The sequence below is a fragment of the Drosophila takahashii genome, chromosome 2L, assembly GCF_030179915.1.
Source record: "Drosophila takahashii strain IR98-3 E-12201 chromosome 2L, DtakHiC1v2, whole genome shotgun sequence".
Classification (NCBI taxonomy): domain Eukaryota; kingdom Metazoa; phylum Arthropoda; class Insecta; order Diptera; family Drosophilidae; genus Drosophila; species Drosophila takahashii.
Genome location: NC_091678.1, coordinates 26,423,368 through 26,441,521, shown reverse-complemented (window position 1 = coordinate 26,441,521; position 18,154 = coordinate 26,423,368). Strand labels below are relative to the sequence as shown.

General features: G+C 39.7%; 2 protein-coding genes and 1 long non-coding RNA gene across 3 annotated transcripts in view; 1 reads left to right on the top strand and 2 right to left on the bottom strand.

Moving 5' to 3' along the window:
* The window catches only part of LOC138914838 (histone H2A-like), a 124,486-nt gene that overhangs the window by 71,674 nt on the left and 34,658 nt on the right, over nt 1-18,154 (bottom strand). The window lies entirely within an intron of this gene.
* Nucleotides 2,215-4,373, top strand: LOC138911981 (ubiquitin carboxyl-terminal hydrolase 17-like protein D). Its single transcript, XM_070211665.1, has 3 exons — nt 2,215-2,742; nt 2,805-3,414; nt 3,472-4,373. The coding sequence occupies exons 1-3, from the start codon at nt 2,354-2,356 to the stop codon at nt 3,751-3,753; spliced, it is 1,281 nt and encodes a 426-aa protein (XP_070067766.1). The 5' UTR covers nt 2,215-2,353; the 3' UTR covers nt 3,754-4,373.
* On the bottom strand, nt 12,772-15,901 carry LOC138911985 (uncharacterized). Its single transcript, XR_011417618.1, has 3 exons — nt 15,449-15,901; nt 13,295-13,370; nt 12,772-12,852 (listed from the first exon to the last, which is right to left on the bottom strand). It is a non-coding gene; the product is annotated as an uncharacterized lncRNA (long non-coding RNA).

Below are 18,154 nucleotides of genomic sequence, written 5' to 3'. Positions count from 1 at the left end.
TTGGGATACCCAGTTAAGCCGAATAGAATGTACCCTTAGGAGTGGGCGACACGAATCAATAGGCATGGAACCCTACTATGCCATGTTTGGTACACGAATGGTGACACACGGCACTCCATACCCAATCTTAAGGAAGCTGGGTGTAATCCAGACTGAAGACCCAGAGATAAGCCTACCGGATAAAATGGATCTTATCCGACAAAAAGTGAGCCAGGGGCTAAACAGGACCCATGAACGAGCTGAAAAGGCCTATAACACCCGCAGCAAACCGGTGGAATTTTCCGTTGGACAAGTTGTCTATCGAAAAAACTACCGGCAGAGTAACAAAGCTGAGGGATACAATGCCAAGCTTGGCCCGAATCGAATTCGATGTGTTGTACTCCAGCGTAAAGGCAAAACGTTATATGAGCTGGGAAATGTCGGTGGAAAGAGCGTTGGCATATTCCATGCCAAAGAAATCTATATCACTTGACCCCCTGGGTGAAATCCGAGGATCGTCCAAAGTTCAAGAGAGGGAAAAGCTCGGAACGTCGGAATTGGACTAGGGAACATGGAATCCGGGAGAGCGGGTCCGCTATATAAACCTCGACAAGGGAACGGCTGTCATTCAGCATGATGAAGACCACTCTCGAACAGCTACAAGAGATTACCGAGACCGCTCGTAAGGGGCAAGCCTTACGAGGGTCTATCGAAGAATGGGACCACCGCGTGACGGTGGTCTCCACCAAAATAAGGTAGGCACATGACAGCATGCGTGCAGACTTCCACTGCATCCAGCAGCTGTGGGTGGAAATCCATGAATTCAGGAAAGAAGAGCCGGACTGGCGAAATAAAAGACGAATTTCCTATTGTAAAAGGACTATCCGGCAACGTCTGGCCTACGAGGAGCGCCTCAAAGGTCCACTACAAGGACTGCAGGAGGACCTTGAGCAAGGCCGGATATCCTTGAACAAACAACAATACAAGGAGCTGGAGTTGATCGCCGGCTTGCACAAGGCCATAATAAAGTTGGCCAGGACCAGTCCAGAGAGAGCTTTGCAAGCCAGGAGGTACCTGCTAGTAATTTTATAAATAAAAGCTTCGGCCAGCCGAAGCTTATATACCCTTGTAGATAAAAGAATACTAACTCGGTGTAGTTCCAGGGATTCCAGATTCAGCGTTTTGATTTATTTCAATTTTGTTTTTAAGTAGTCAAGAATCAAAACGCCTACTTCCTACAAAGTTACAATGAATTTTCTTATATTTGTTTGGGAGCCTTAAGATATAGTGGTCCGATCCGGCTCGCTCCGACATATGTACTACCTGCAATAGAAAGAAGACCTTCGGGAAAGTTTCATCGCGATAGCTTTAAAACTGAGAGACTAGTTCGCATAGAAACGGACAGACGGACAGACGGACAGACGGACATGGCTAGATAGACTCGGCTATTGGTGCTGATCAAGAATATATATACTTTATGTGGTCGGAAACGTCTCCTTCACTGCGTTGCAAACATCTGACTGAAATTATAATACCCTCTACAAGGGTATAAAAATATTTGTCATCTCTGGGGGGTACCAATTACGATACTGTTAGCTGGTTAAAATCTATTGTTTGTGTTCGTGAAAACTATGAATTTTGTAATCAGCACCTTGCGAATGATCGCCAACGTCCTGGAGGCCGTCGATGGGCGGTACCAGGACCCGTTGGCGCGGGCGAAGACCATCGAGGCCCTAAAGCACTATGTGCAGGACCTGATCAAGGGCCAGGAGAAGGAGGAGGAGAATGCGAAGGAGAAGGAGAAGGTGACGGTGACGGAGGTCCAGGTCCTAAAGCCGTGGAAGCAACCAGACGCGCTGCGGATTGGGCAGGTTGTTTCCATGTCCCCGGACAGTGGTTACGTGGCGGAAAACTTCCAGTTTCTGCTGACCCGTCCCTCACCGCGTCGCCAAGACATGGACGCCAGTCCGATTCCGACCACGACCGCGCCTAGGTCAATAACGCCTTCCCAGGACGACCACGCCTTTACGGTACCGCCCTCGCCCTCGCCAGTGAACTCCACGCGAAAATCGAAGCGAAATCGCCTCGCTACCGCCACCGCCACCGCCGATCGGACTTCCCCGCCCTCGCCACGCCACGCCACCTCTTCCCCGCCCTCGCCACCCCACGCCACCTCTTCCCCGCCCGAGGTAAGCCCGTTCAGCGCTGTAATCTCCAGGTCGGACAAAACCGAGGCTCTCAGCGTGGACGAGTACGGGGACAGCCGCAAGATCTGCGAGACGTGCGGCAAAACTAACAGGACCCTCATTGGCTCCGAAAACCACAAGCTGGAGTGCTCCGGGCACGGGGACGGGGACGAGGACAAGACAAAGACATGCGCCCACTGCGAGAAAAGCTTCCTCTCGGCAAAAAGCCGCCAAGGACACGAGGCAATTGTACTGTCAAGAGGAGGCGCCTCGAGGAGGAAGCCGTTATAGCGCAGCTAGATCCGGAGTCCGATTCTGACCTCCACCTCCCTCTCCATCTGCGAGATCCTGAGGCGCAGGACAAGGTGCACGCGTTCAACAGGGCCGTCAACCTGCCCTTCTTTTGCCGCTTCTGCGCTGCAAGGGTTAAGACTAAGGGAGCTCGCACAAACCATGAAAGGGCATGCGAGAAGAACGCGGCTGCAAAACGAGGGAAAATGGCCCGAGGTGGATTGGTCAACAGCAGCAACACCTGTTATATGAACAGCGTTGTGCAGGCGTTGTCATCCAGCAACAGGTAAAATTGTTTTTATTGCTATTGATATTTTTGATGATATTGATAATCCTAATCCTTTCTAGATTCCTTAAGGAGCTTCTTAAAGCTCGATACGAGTCAGACTCGCCGCCTTCGCCTTCCCTTCGCCTGGCCCAAAGCCTCCAAGAGCAACTTCGCAAGTTGTTCTTTAATGAGCGCGATGGGGATGGGGATGGACCGATGGAGCTGAAACTGGACGGCGTGTTCAAGGCCGACAACGCCTCCTCCTCTTTCGAGCCGGGCAGGCAGGAAGACGCGTCCGAGTTCCTCGGCTTCCTCTTCAGCCAGCTTGCCGCGCTTGAGGACGACACACCGGTAAAATTATCGTTCGGCGGGCTCCGATCTACATACAATCTGTGCCAAATGTGCTCTGCCACATACAGTGAGTCGCAGCACGAGGCCTTTATGTGGTTCCTCGACTGCGAGGGATCGGAGTCCGAGTCCGTCGGATCGATGGTGGCGCGTGCATGGGAGTCCGAGAGCGCCGAGTTTCCGCACCAATGCCCAGCATGTGGAGAGGAAGGAGCGTCCTGCCGCAGAATCGAGGAGATTCTGGAGCCGCCGCAAACCCTTGTCCTAGTCCTCAATAGGTTCGTTGTCAACGACCTAGGAGAGACTAGAAAAAATGATGCCAAATTCTATTGCGATGAGGCGGTAAGTATCTGCATTTGATTCTTTTGAGTATAGGCTAATTTCTTAATTTTGTTATAGCTCGAGTTGACCACGCCCGCCAATGTGGTCGTCAAGTACAAGGTGTACGCAGCGGTGGTCCACCGCGGAGAGGCGATCCATAACGGGCACTACTACGCCCTGATCTCCAAAAAGGAGAAGTGGAAGAGGGCCGACGACGAAGACGTCTCCTCCACTTCGAAGGAGGCGCTTAACAGGCTCCAGCCTCCAGACTCGGCGTACATTCTCTTTTACAGATTGACGAAGAGGACGGACGACGGCGGAACCCTTGCTTATTCGGAAAAACAGATAAAGAGATATTAAGTCCTTATAAGCTCCTTAAAAAAATAAGCTCCGACGTGGACAGACAACGTGGACAAAAGGAGCGACGAGGAAGGCCAGCTGAAGACGAATCAAATTCCAGCGAAAAACCGCAACAGACAGCTGACGACGAATACAATTCCAGCGAAACTGAATAAAGTTTTCCGATTTTCCCAATCGGATATCTCTGAATTTTCTTGGGTCACGGGCATAAATTATTACAATGTTGTCATAATTAATGATTTTTTTTTGTCCTTTGAAGTAATAATCGAAATAGAAATAATAATTACAGTCAAATGGCAGAAGTTACAGCTTGCGCCTGGGCATTTATAACTTGGCCAGCCTCGCAGTGGTTTACTGACTTTCTTTATTCGGAAAAACAGATAAGGAGATATTAAGTCCTTATAGAGCAATAAACTGTTCCAGTCTGGAACATGTTATCGAAAAAACAATTCAAATTTATTCAAATTGGGTTTTTTAACGCGGCTTAGAACTATATTTTTTGGTATGACCAAAATATTGAAAATAGTTAAAATGGTGTGGCCAAGGCCTTGGTATTTACCCTTTCGATTTCATCCCTGGCATCGATATCGATTTATCTTGCCAATAGGAAAGTAAATTGCGACGCAAATTGTTTAATTTTGTTTAAAATGGAGCTAGAACAAGTTGTGCGAACGATATTCTGCAAAAACGAAAGCGATTTAAGGATGGCGCTTTCCGTTTTGGAGGACCTTAAGTCGAGGACGCCGGAGGAGGAGGAGGTAACCACCGAAATCAAGTGCAGCGGAAACCTTGAGAAATTGGAGGGCACAGGCACATTTTTCCTGCAGTTCGATGAACTATTCTTCACAAGATTTAGAATGTTCTGTGTGCTGGCGACGACGGAGGATTGCGAGGTGGTTTTGCCAGTGTACGCCCAAATAGTAAGTCCTGACTCCTCTGCCTTCCACATTCCCTTACTTACTATTGGATCTTTTACAGATTCCAAGAGACAGGAAACTTCCCCCAGAAGCGGCGGGATTGGCTTCGCAAATGGTGAGGGAAGTCCTGGTCACGCTCATCAAGGAAACTAAGACCTTGGGCCTGAAGTCGTTTCTCATAGGCTTTGTGGCGGACATGTCCGATGTTCACGTCGCCAGCAGGACGCTAAGCATTCCGACGCTCTACGATATGGAGCACTGGCTGACCAACCTGAAGAAGAACAACGAGAGCCGGGTTCCTGTCCGCCAACTCTTCGGCCAAAAATATAGCTTTGGAAACGCGAAGAGTCGCGTGAAGGAGATCGAGGAGTGCGCATCGAGCTGGCTGAAGGATGAGCACGTCCTGGCGAAGTTCAAGGCAGACCTTCTGATGGCAAGGGAGGTCATCAAGCGGCGCCTTGAAGCCCGACAGGATGACTTTTCGCTCGCCATGATTAGCGTCGAGTTTCTCGACCGCTTTGAAAGTGAGGCGAGAGCTATTCTGTCGGGCCCAGCCAAGGACCTCGGGAAGGAAGACGCCGAGCTTCTCTTAACCATTCTCTTCAGAATGATAAAAAAATAACCTCCGACGTGGACAGACGACGTGGACAAAAGGAGCGACGAGGAAGGCCAGCTGAAGACGAATCAAATTCCAGCGAAAAACCGCAACAGACAGCTGACGACGAATACAATTCCAGCGAAACTGAATAAAGTTTTCCGATTTTCCCAATCGGATATCTCTGAATTTTCTTGGGTCACGGGCATAAATTATTACAATGTTGTCATAATTAATGATTTTTTTTTGTCCTTTGAAGTAATAATCGAAATAGAAATAATAATTACAGTCAAATGGCAGAAGTTACAGCTTGCGCCTGGGCATTTATAACTTGGCCAGCCTCGCAGTGGTTTACTGACTTTCTTTATTCGGAAAAACAGATAAGGAGATATTAAGTCCTTATAGAGCAATAAACTGTTCCAGTCTGGAACATGTTATCGAAAAAAACAATTCAAATTTATTCAAATTGGGTTTTTTAACGCGGCTTAGAACTATATTTTTTGGTATGACCAAAATATTGAAAATAGTTAAAATGGTGTGGCCAAGGCCTTGGTATTTACCCTTTCGATTTCATCCCTGGCATCGATATCGATTTATCTTGCCAATAGGAAAGTAAATTGCGACGCAAATTGTTTAATTTTGTTTAAAATGGAGCTAGAACAAGTTGTGCGAACGATATTCTGCAAAAACGAAAGCGATTTAAGGATGGCGCTTTCCGTTTTGGAGGACCTTAAGTCGAGGACGCCGGAGGAGGAGGAGGTAACCACCGAAATCAAGTGCAGCGGAAACCTTGAGAAATTGGAGGGCACAGGCACATTTTTCCTGCAGTTCGATGAACTATTCTTCACAAGATTTAGAATGTTCTGTGTGCTGGCGACGACGGAGGATTGCGAGGTGGTTTTGCCAGTGTACGCCCAAATAGTAAGTCCTGACTCCTCTGCCTTCCACATTCCCTTACTTACTATTGGATCTTTTACAGATTCCAAGAGACAGGAAACTTCCCCCAGAAGCGGCGGGATTGGCTTCGCAAATGGTGAGGGAAGTCCTGGTCACGCTCATCAAGGAAACTAAGACCTTGGGCCTGAAGTCGTTTCTCATAGGCTTTGTGGCGGACATGTCCGATGTTCACGTCGCCAGCAGGACGCTAAGCATTCCGACGCTCTACGATATGGAGCACTGGCTGACCAACCTGAAGAAGAACAACGAGAGCCGGGTTCCTGTCCGCCAACTCTTCGGCCAAAAATATAGCTTTGGAAACGCGAAGAGTCGCGTGAAGGAGATCGAGGAGTGCGCATCGAGCTGGCTGAAGGATGAGCACGTCCTGGCGAAGTTCAAGGCAGACCTTCTGATGGCAAGGGAGGTCATCAAGCGGCGCCTTGAAGCCCGACAGGATGACTTTTCGCTCGCCATGATTAGCGTCGAGTTTCTCGACCGCTTTGAAAGTGAGGCGAGAGCTATTCTGTCGGGCCCAGCCAAGGACCTCGGGAAGGAAGACGCCGAGCTTCTCTTAACCATTCTCTTCAGAATGATAAAAAAATAACCTCCGACGTGGACAGACGACGTGGACAAAAGGAGCGACGAGGAAGGCCAGCTGAAGACGAATCAAATTCCAGCGAAAAACCGCAACAGACAGCTGACGACGAATACAATTCCAGCGAAACTGAATAAAGTTTTCCGATTTTCCCAATCGGATATCTCTGAATTTTCTTGGGTCACGGGCATATATTATTACAATGTTGTTACTATGCACTTTGCCTATTAATTTACAAGTGCATTCACTTCGTCTCAAGTTTCAAATTCCATTTTAATAATGAGAACATTTTTAATGACACTTCGTTCAAATCAAAAACACAATTTGTGCATTTTTCTCTAAATGATTTCGTTCGCTGCTGGTTCATATCTTTATTGAAAAATGTATTTATATTTTCGGTATATGTGGTTATATAATTTTAAAATCTTTTCATAAGAAAACTGCCCATAAAAGTGTGGGGGCCATAAAGTGGAAAAGGTGTCTCATTGTTTTCCAAAGCTACTTGTTGGTATGTATGCTTTCATTTCTTTATAATGAATGCTTTTTATATGGTATTAGAAGGTTGTGGTAAAAGGACTTTAACATTCCCAAAAGTAGAAGGAAATATTTCAAAAACACCGAAGCTAGAATTTTTTTAACGTTTTCTTTTCCGATCCTTCCTATGGGAGCTATAAGATATAGTTGTCCGATCCGGTTGGTTCCGACATATATACTACCTGCAATAGAAAGAAGACTTTTGCGAAAGTTTCGTCCCGATAGCTCAAAAACTGAGAGACTAGTTTGCGTAGAAACAGACAGACGGACAGACGGACGGACAGACGGACAGACGGACATGGCTAGATCGACTCGTCTTGTGATGCTGATTTCTTGATCAGAAATCTATATATACTTTATGGGGTCGGAAACGTCTCCTTCACTGCGTTGCAAACTTCTGACTGAAATCATAATACCCTCTGCAAGGGTATAAAAATTTTCTAGATTTTCTCAGAAATTGCAAAAGAGTTTAATATTTTTATACCCGTTACTCGTAGAGTAAAAGGGTATATTGTATTCGTGCAAAAGTATGTAACAGGTAGAAGGAAGCGTTTCCGACCCCATAAAGTATATATATTCTTGATCAGGATCACTAGCCGAGTCGATCTAGCCATGTCCGTCTGTCCGTCTGTCCGTCTGTCTGTCTGTCTGTCTGTCTGTCCGTCTGTCCGTATGAACGCTGAGATCTCGGAAACTATAGAAGCTAGAAGATTGGCATTTTGCATGCAGATTCTAGGAATTCCTACGCAGCGCAAGTTTGTTTCAAAATGGTGCCACGCCCCCTCTAACGCCCACCATCGCTTATATACGATTTTAAAAATTTTAATATTTTGGAAAAGTAAAAATGCAGTTTTATTGTGTTTATCAATACCTATCGAAATGTAGAAGAAATTTTTCAAATCGGACCATTCGTTAAAAAGTTATGCGTGATCAACGTTTTCTATCTCTATCTCCATCTCCCTCGCACTCCCTTTACCTGAGTAACGGGTATCTGATAGTCGGGGCATCCGACTATAACGTTCCCTCTTGTTAACATGTAAATTTAATCAAATTCGTATCCTATCTATTTTTTTCTTAAAGAAATTTTTTTTTCAAATAATGTTCCTAGGCTTTAATGGCAATGGATTGGGAATTTAATTACATGCTCAACGCAGTATGACATTTTATATTGAAATAATATGTTTTGGACAAAATATTAATGTTTTGAATGAAATTAGTGTAAGGATTTCTGTCGAAAAAGGAATCTGTTTGTTTCTGTTTTGTCCATCTGTTAACTTATGCAAACAATCCATAATAATTTTAAAAAGATTTAAAAAAGACACATGTTTTTTTAAGTAGTTTTCAAAGGACAAAATATTTTTGTTTTTACGGATATCAAGGGAAAAAGTTCTGATAAAATCTTTTCTCGGTTTATAGAATAAAAATTTTAAATTTAAAATAAGTACCAAAGATAAAGCAATGCTTAATTTTCTATTTTAATTTCCGCAGGCGAAGCTGCGGGCTACAGACCCTGCTAGTATATAAATAAAATGTACGTGTTATATTTTTATTTTACTCATCATCTGTATTTAACTCGAAGTCCAAATTTTGTTCGAACTCGAAATGAAGCCATCTTTCTTTTCAAACGCGATCTCGCGTTCTCGTAATTTAAATGGGGCCGACCAGTTTTGTTTTTTTCAGAAAATTATATTTCTGATGCAAGCCAGCATGCATTTGAATTTTTGAAGCATTTAACATGCCTATTGTGTTTCTTTAGCAGCTTACTAACATGAGAAACAAAAGTTTTTAATGTCTTCTTGATGCCAATCAGCGTATTTTCAAACAGTCTGTTTTTATTTTTGAACCGTTCGCACATCCAGTGAACGGTATCGACAAAGCTGCGATACTTCCACACTTCCAGCAGTTCGCCCCTACTAATGTCGAGTTGTTTCGAATCTATTTAAGGGGTTATATACCTTTTTTTTTTTCAAAAAAACGAAATTTTTTTTTTTGCTGAATCTTAAAGTATATCCCCTAGAGAACATTTTCCCAAATTTTCATACAGATCCGAATAATAGTTCGATAGGAAAACAGCGTTTTGACGCGCTCGACTTCAATAGTTGCAACGTCAACGTAAAACTTTGAATGCGATTATCTCAAAGTCGCGTTTTTCCAAAAGTGCCTTCGCTGTGACCACGATTGCGCAAGAACTATTTGATCGATCTTCTTCAATTTTTTTTTAAATTATTCGTAATGATTGTGCCGAGTTCGTGAACGATTCAGTTTTTATGCGCCAATTTTAATTTCGCAGATCAGAATTTTTTAATAAAATTTTTAGAACTTGAAAAATCAACTTTTTGGAAAAATTGTTACTGTATGCAGAAAAAAAGAAATATTCTTAAAAGTAATCGTTCACGAACTGGAAATAATACTATACTAACTAAAAATTTTTGGTTTTTTGATATCAGTATACCTGCTGGACTTCCATCGTGGTCACCGCAAGCCGCTATAAAAAAAAAAGGGTTCCGAAAGAATTGCCATAACTTCGTAAATTATTCATATTTTTTCAAGAACAAAGGCTTGTTGTTTCGATAAAAACATGTACTATCAATAAATAATAACTTCACTGTCATAAAATAATTGCTACACACCAAAAAAAAAATCCAAAGTTCCCTCAATTTTTTCGCTCAAAAAAGGTATATAACCCCTTAAATATTACGAAATGGCGCAAGTATGCGCAAAAGTTATTAACTCCATTTAATCATATACACAATAACACGTATTACCACATTTTTACTTTTTGCAATCCTGCGTACACTTGCTAGTTCTACTCCACGAAACACAAATATTTATAGGTTAACTTCTACACAAAACATGGTTCAATAAAACAATTAAAAACAGCACAAAACAAAAGCATTTCTAGTGTAAGCCCTTTAAGCAATATTATACATACCTTGACGACGATTTTCCATAATTTAGCCGAAAAGAATGCGCGATATTTGGAAAAGAATAAATAATTAAACTTTTGGGACACTTCGTAGAAAAATTTAGGCGCAACCAACTTAACTCGAACAGCTGACTTTAGAGAGCTGTTAAAAAGCCAGGGATGGTCACAAAAATATTTTAAAAATAGTTTTATGATAGTTAAACATTTCTATAACGGATAAAAAAAAAAAAACAAATATTTGACAAAATAATTTTGGACTTTATGCCAAAAAAAAGGCTTTTCATCCCAATGTGCAGTGTAGAAGCATTTACTTTTGTCCTTTTTTATACCCTTGCAGAGGGTATTATAATTTCAGTCAGATGTTTGCAGCGCAGTGAAGGAGACGTTTCTGACCACATAAAGTATATATATTCTTGATCAGCATCACTAGACGAGTCGATCTAGCCATGTCCGTCTGTCCGTTTCTATGCGAACTAGTCTCTCAGTTTTAAGCTTTCGCCATGAAACTTTCCCGAAAGTCGGAGCGAGCCGGATCGGACCACTATATCTTAAGGCTCCCATGGGAATATTCAAATATATAATATAATATAAGAAAATTCATTGTAACTTTATAGCAAGTAGACGTGTTGATTTTTGACAACTTAAAAACAAAATTTAAGTAGGCACGCTGAATCTAGAATCCCTGGAACTACACCGAGTGAGCATTAAATTATAGGTATTTACTCTATCTGCAAGGGTATATAAGCTTCGGCTGGCCGAACCTAGCTTCCTTTCTTGCAGGGACCGTAATCATTATAAGCGATATTCAAAAAACTCAGAAATAATCATTATTTATGAGTTTAATAAATATGTATCAGGAATAATCATTACATGCAAGCGAAAAAAAATATCAAAATAATCATTATTTGTGAGCGATATTATTTCGCTTAAAAATATCACTCAAAGTGCGATTGCAGCCGATTGTAGGTGGAAGCACAAAGCACATATACAGATAAAAAAATTATTATTATTATTAAAATTTTTTCTTTGTATAAACCATTTAAAAAGCGGTTTTAAGTTTACAAGAGGTATGTGCGGAACATAACAATATACATACTTGTAAGAAATACATAATACAAATCCAAATACAAAAAAAATATCATTTTAACTAAAAGGGGAAAAAATGTGGGGTTCGAACTCGTTTTTACCGCACTGTGTGACTTAGTTCTGGGTGGAATAGTTCATACTCTCTAGTTAAGCCATTTCAGTAGCACATAAATGACATAAAAGTCTACTGTTGATAGGAAATGGGGTACGCACATACCTCTTGTAAACTTAAAACCGCTTTTTAAATTCCACCTACAAGCACACATTTAAATCTTTGCAAAACTTAGGTTACAACGGCTGAAATCGCACTTTGAGTGATATTTTTAATTAATTTAATTTATTTCTTACTTATTTCCTAGTGCTACAAGGATTTCCTTATAATTTAGTGCACAAGCGAAATAATATCGCTCACAAAATAATCATTATTTGTGAGCGATTTTTTTTTTCGCTTACATGTAATGATTATTCCTGGTAAATATTTATACAACTCAAAAATAATGATTATTTCTGAGCAATATCAATTAAAAATCAACCATGATCATGGCGGATTTGAAAAGGTTATCTAAATAGTATATAAATGGTGTATTCCATTTGGTTTTCCGACTATTATAAGTGACTGATTTGTATGTTCAAAAAATCAAAAATAATGATTATTTTCGGTCCCTGCTTTCTTGTTTACCTTTTTTTTTTGGCTAATCTGTCCTGATTTTCAAGCTGAGTGTTGGCAGCACTGTTGAAATGTTAATATTTTTGTTTAAGGTTTTTATTTCAATTGTACTGTGTTTCACAAGGGCACCCAGAAGATAAGCTTAAAATAAACGAATGCTTTTGGAAGAAGAGTATCTCGGTGGAATTTAGCCTTTCTCGAATAGTAACAAATAATAACATTCTACCCGATCGAAATTGATTATCTAAAATATTGCTCTACACTCATAAAAAAAAATCGAAGAATTTCCTTAAAATCTAGAAAATTCTTTCTTGAATTTTTGCCAAAGGCGACCTTGCCTTTGTTTCAAGAAATGGTTTTTTTGAAAGGCACCATTAAAACAAAAAAAAATACTTCTTGTTTTAAGAAATTAAATTTCTTAAAACAAGAAAGGGTTTTTTAGAAAGCCACCATAAAAACAAGAAAAAATATTTCTTTAAACAAGAAAGGCGATTTTTGTTTCAAAGGTGGTTTGTTTCTTGTTTCAAGAAATTAAATTTCTTAAAACAAGAAAGGGGTTTTTAGAAAGGCTCCTTTTAAACAAGAAAAATTCTTTCTTGTTTAAATTTTCTTTCAAGAAATTTATTTCTTAAATCAAGACAATTAACACTGAAACCCTAAAAATAAAATGTAACTTGGTTTTTTCTTGTGCATGCTATATTTATTTACATTTAAAACATTTAACACTTAAAAATTAAACATTTTTAAATAACACATTTTTGACTTAAGAAAACATTATTATTACCCAAGGTCTGTTGAACTTCATATGACCTAAGGTGATCAATTTTCTTCGCCTTTCCTCATCTAGAAAAAAAAGAGTTATTGGAATATCAATAATTTGTTTTTAGATAAACAACTTTTTTGAAATAATGTAATGTTAATAATAGCCAAAATACAAACACGTTGGACAGACGACCGAGAGAGAGGAGCAAGACAGGTAGAAAATGAAGGGTTGAAAATCGAGTTTCAGAGAGAGAGAGGCACGGGAGAGACACGTACATACATACATATATATTTACATACAGTCCTTTGCGCGAAGGGAGACCGAATGTAAGCAAGGCAGATCGTGTCAGTTTTAAGAAGGTGAAGAGAGAAACGTCGCGACGCGTAGGTCAAGCGAGCGAGAGAGAGGAGCAGAATATGAAAGGGTTGAAAATCGGGTTTCAGATCGGGTGAGCCGCGTACATGCATAGATATTTACATGCATACATATGTATGTCAAACAAATACAACATATTTTTCTTACCTTAGAAGGTTTTAAAACAAAATTACAGCTTCGACAAACAAATTATTTGGCTGATGCAACTGCAGGTATTTTCACTCTGAAAAATAAATAAAATGCGAGTAATAAGATAAAGTTATTATAGAACTCCCCACCGGGAAAATTCCTCTGGAAAATAACATATTTTCAAGAGGTTTCTCCATAGAAGCGGAAGGGACTAAACCTCATTCACCCCTTACATTTCTTCCATCTCTGGTTTCAAAATACACGGGGGTGACACAAAAAGTAAGGGGGAAATGAGGTTTCTATCTGGATCTCTGGCAGAAGAATGCAGGACAAAATCCACTGGTTTTTCGACTTCCCGCATTATAGATTTTCCACACGTACCCAGTTATGGTTTTCCTCCACTTGCAATATCTGCTTTTCTACACCCTCCCAGTTTTGGTTTTTCCAGACCCTCGCAGTTTTGGTTTTGCACTGCTTTGCAGTATCTGATTTTCCACAATAAAAATCATGTTTTTTGTAATATTTGTTTGTGTATTTATTAATAATATTTACAATCGAAGCATTGGAACTACAAATTTTTTATGCCTGAAGCATTCCCGGGTTTTGCTTGGCCGAATGCAGTACTTAGATATCCATTTCTTGTCTGTCTTCTGAAAATATCAAACATAATTTAGATATGAATGTAAGGCCAGGAATAATAATAAGAGTAATTACCATTACTAGGTCTCCGAACAAAATTAAAGGATCTCTCCAGAAATTATGCCTGGTTTGCCATGGCCGATCATTTACCCTCTGTTCAGTTGTTTTATGTCGGGTATCTATATCAAAAACTATGAGAAGAAAAAATAAAATATGACAAACGCAGGCGCAACACTTCTGGTCCCAAGAAGTCTCAGTCGGCCTGGCTGAAATAAATGTAATATTTTGATTAAGTTAAACAACTAAGTTAGTACTGAAGTACTATTTATACAACCATTTAATGAACACCTCACACCATTTACCACTGGTAAAGATTAAAAACATTTCAAGTGTCACTGAAATGCAGAATTTGTGTTGAAGATAGCATCCGGAGTCGTATATTTATTAATGGCGAAAATATCTGTGATACTAACCTTTGTAACGCTGAAATAAAGGTTATAAAAAGACAAAATTCATTTTATCACTCACCTTTTTATTGTTTTTTAGATTAAAATTAACTATTTTCACTTTTTTTCACTTTTTCCAACAAATTTAAAAATGATGTGACCCTGCATTATATTCTTGATAATACCATACAAAATGCAGATAAATGTGGGGTAAATTTCGTTGTAAAGTTGGGTCACACTTTGGCGCCGAATCATTAATCATTAAAGGTTACGTATATTATAGGTATATCATCAATACCACCAACACGAATTTTTATATTTTAACAACACTTAAAAATGGCTTAGGCCACGATCTGACGATCAAATTATTTTATTTCACAGAAAATGTTTAAAAATGTAAAAAACAACAATAGTTTTCTTTGTAATTTAATGTAATTCCTTGATAAATGTGATCAAATATTTTAATCGTCTTACCGTGGCTTTTCTCTATAATTTGGTTGAATCCCACATTCATTCTTATTATTATTTGAAAAATGTTGAGTAAAATAAATTAATATTATTATTATAGACATTATGATAATAGTTATATAGTTTAATTTTTTTGATTAACAATTATTAATATTTTTTCTACGAATTTTAAAATTACTAAAAATTAAAACTAAATGTGAGAACAAGTCTTTTGGTTTTGGTGTAAATCATAGGGTTTTTGAATATTATAAGTTGGTGATTTTTTTGTTAAAAAATATTATAATCGTAGTGCCACAGAAATCACACAGCGCATTAATGGCCTGATATTGATGCTACTCAGAAACCCACCCTCATTTAGCGCTCAGAAATTATCTATCCCTACACCGCCGCCTGCAAAAAGGAACAGGATTTCAAGAACACAAAAACCAACTTCTCACATTCCCGCTGGGTCTACACCCACAAATTTATGTACAAATGTATGTATGTACGTAGCTCTTAGCTAAAAAACAATTCAACTAAATTGGTATACGCTTGGTAAAGAGATTTGAAATTTATCCTTTAATTACATACATACAATTGTACGCCCGCTATACAAAAAATTATATACATATTTACATACCTTTGAATATTTGGAAAAAGGCTTCACCTCTTATCCGCTTGAAAATCACGTCCATCACTTACGATTTTTTTTCACAACTGACGCTCGGGTGATCAGAGAAGTCGGTAGCCGGGTAGTAGTCGGGCCGAGTAGGCCCTTCGTCCCACTTCGGTTTTCTTGTCGTTAACATTCGGCAGCCGAAGGAAGTCAATGGCTACTTTCCTATATTCTAGGGTCATTTCATTCATATATTCAAAGGTGATTTTGTCCTTAAATACGTACAAAAATGTTTTGGCTGCGACGGCAAAACAAACATATGAGATTTTCATTTTTCTATTTTTAAGAAAAATTCTTTCTTGAATTTTTTCCATCAAGAAAGGTTTTCTGTATTCAAAGGACAATTTTCTAATAACAAGAAATTTTTTTTCTATTTTCAAAGGTAGGCCGATTCAATGGCGAGATTTCCAAAATTTAGAAATTAATTTTTATGAGTGTATATGACCACTGACTGACTGATTCGCCTCGGTGAAAACAATTCTCCAGGCTGCTTCGTCGTGAAAACATGCAAAACCTTAAACCATTTAGGAAAATTAATTAGGGTATTCCCTAAACTGTTGAATTGTTGAATTTTGGTCAGCTGTTAATCAGCTGTTCTATACAAAGTCAACTTTCAGAAATTCAACAGCCTCGAGGCTGTTGAAAATTTGGTAGTACTATCCGGCCTGTTCCAGTTTTTAATCGGAAGTAAATTTGATTTCATGCTAGCGGATTTAAGTCCGCCTGTCAAATGCTTGGCGGAAAGTTTTCATGTGAATTTTTCGGAAGTTAACAGAGTAGGGGGATTCCCTAAACTGTTGAATTGCTGAATTGTTGAATTTTGGCCAGCTGTTAATCAGCTGTTCCATACAAAGTCAACTTTCAGAAATTTCAGCAATTCAACAGCCTCGGGGCTGATGAAAATTTTGTTGAATTGCTGAAAAGCCAGAGTTGTCACCTTTTTTTAAAAGTCGTGGCAACTCTGTAACATTTTAGTATCAACAGTACGCATTATTTATTTTAAAATGAACTTAGAAAGCATATTTGTGGTTCTTTTTACCTCGGTAACACTTTTAGACAGTCACTAGCAATAATAAATCAAATTTTACGTGCTTTAAGTTTCGTGAAATTTTTCAACAAATAACAGCTGTTTGAAAATTCAACAGGAACCATTTTGGGTCGTTCCCTTAATTGCTGAAATTTGTTGTTGAATTTTCAACAATTCAGCAATTCAACAGTTTAGGGAATCCCCCTAGTAACAACGAGGGATATTTAAATCCTTGCAATTCTTTCGGAGGTGAGTCCTGGAACTGGTCTAAGAAATTCGATTCCGTGTGAATCTTTCGGAAGTGAAAACTAGAACAGGGCCGTTTACATATATTAGCTGGCTCACCCCCGAAATTCGCAAAAAAATTATTCTCGATGGACCGCGATTTCTTAAGAATTTACGTGCAAAAAGAACTTGGCGGTCGGCCATGGTTCTCTTGTAATTGAATTTCAAAGTTTCCGGGTTTGCTATAAAAAACAAGTATGCTTTTCTAACGTTTGCTATAAAAATCATATATGTACCCTTTTCCTTTTTTGTCAAAATAAAACTAATTTAATATTCCACACATCTGAGTGATTGGATGAAAATGATCCTCGATGGACAGCGATTGACCACATGTGTATATTTATTATGATAATCAGAAGAAATCGCGGTCCAAGTAGGATTATATATTTTAACCTTTCTTTGAATTCGTTTTTCTGAGCGACACAACAACCCTCATGCAGCTAAAACTACTTGTTTAAAACTGAACAATAAAAACTGCGCCGCAGGCGGAAAAAATTTAAGAAAAAATCGCGCGATTATTGGCCTTCGGCGCAGTCTTTCTTTTACTTTCTTTTTTAAATGCACTACTTTCAAATACTTCCTATTCGGGAATACTTCAGCAGAAAGATTTCTAGGCCATAAAAGGTTATTGAACCTTTCACGAGTTTTTAAACAGCTTAATGACGGGTTCAATTCCGTTTGCGACCAATTTAATAACAAAAAACTTTTAACCGAGTCGCCCAAACGAAAAAAAGCTAGCTCAACGACAGTAAATGCGAATGTAGAAGCCACCTTAAATCCTAACTTGGTAGCTGCAGCCGCTTCTGCTGACACAGGGGTAAGTGAACCACCTGTGCCAATAGACTCAGCTAGTTCCGGTGTAATCCCTATATCTGAAAGTCAGGCTCCAATAAAATCCCTTAGCTGGCGGAGTCAATCAATTCGGTGCCGACCATGCCCACAGGTTCAGTAGGTGCTGTTTCTGTCTCTCAGCCGAGTGACGTTCAGACTGCCGCTTTGGGGCGGAAGAAACTGCCAGTTGTACCCAAACGAGGCGTTTCTGGCTCACAGCTGGGAAATGTTCAGACCGCTGCTGGGGGGCGTAAGATACTCTCAGTTGTCCCACATAGGAAGCAATTGTTTGTTTCAAGATTTACGCCTGATACCACATCTGCGGATGTTATGGAATTTATTCGAGAAAAATTCCCATCCGAGGATATTGCGGTGGAACAATTTAGATTTTCATACGCCCGTAGGATATCGTCTTTCAAAATTTTTGCTCCGCCTGATGTGTTTAATGTACTACTTTCTGAAAGCTTTTGGCTTAATGATGATTTGGTAATAAAAGAATTTGTTCCCAATAAACCGAGAACAAATAA

Excerpts from the sequence above, each read along its gene's own strand:
- LOC138911981 (XM_070211665.1), top strand. The coding sequence starts at position 2,354 with ATGCGCCCACTGCGAGAAAAGCTTCCTCTCGGCAAAAAGCCGCCAAGG. Across the intron at positions 2,743-2,804 it reads GCGTTGTCATCCAGCAACAG|ATTCCTTAAGGAGCTTCTTA; the intron begins GTAAAATTGTTT and ends AATCCTTTCTAG. Across the intron at positions 3,415-3,471 it reads AATTCTATTGCGATGAGGCG|CTCGAGTTGACCACGCCCGC; the intron begins GTAAGTATCTGC and ends ATTTTGTTATAG.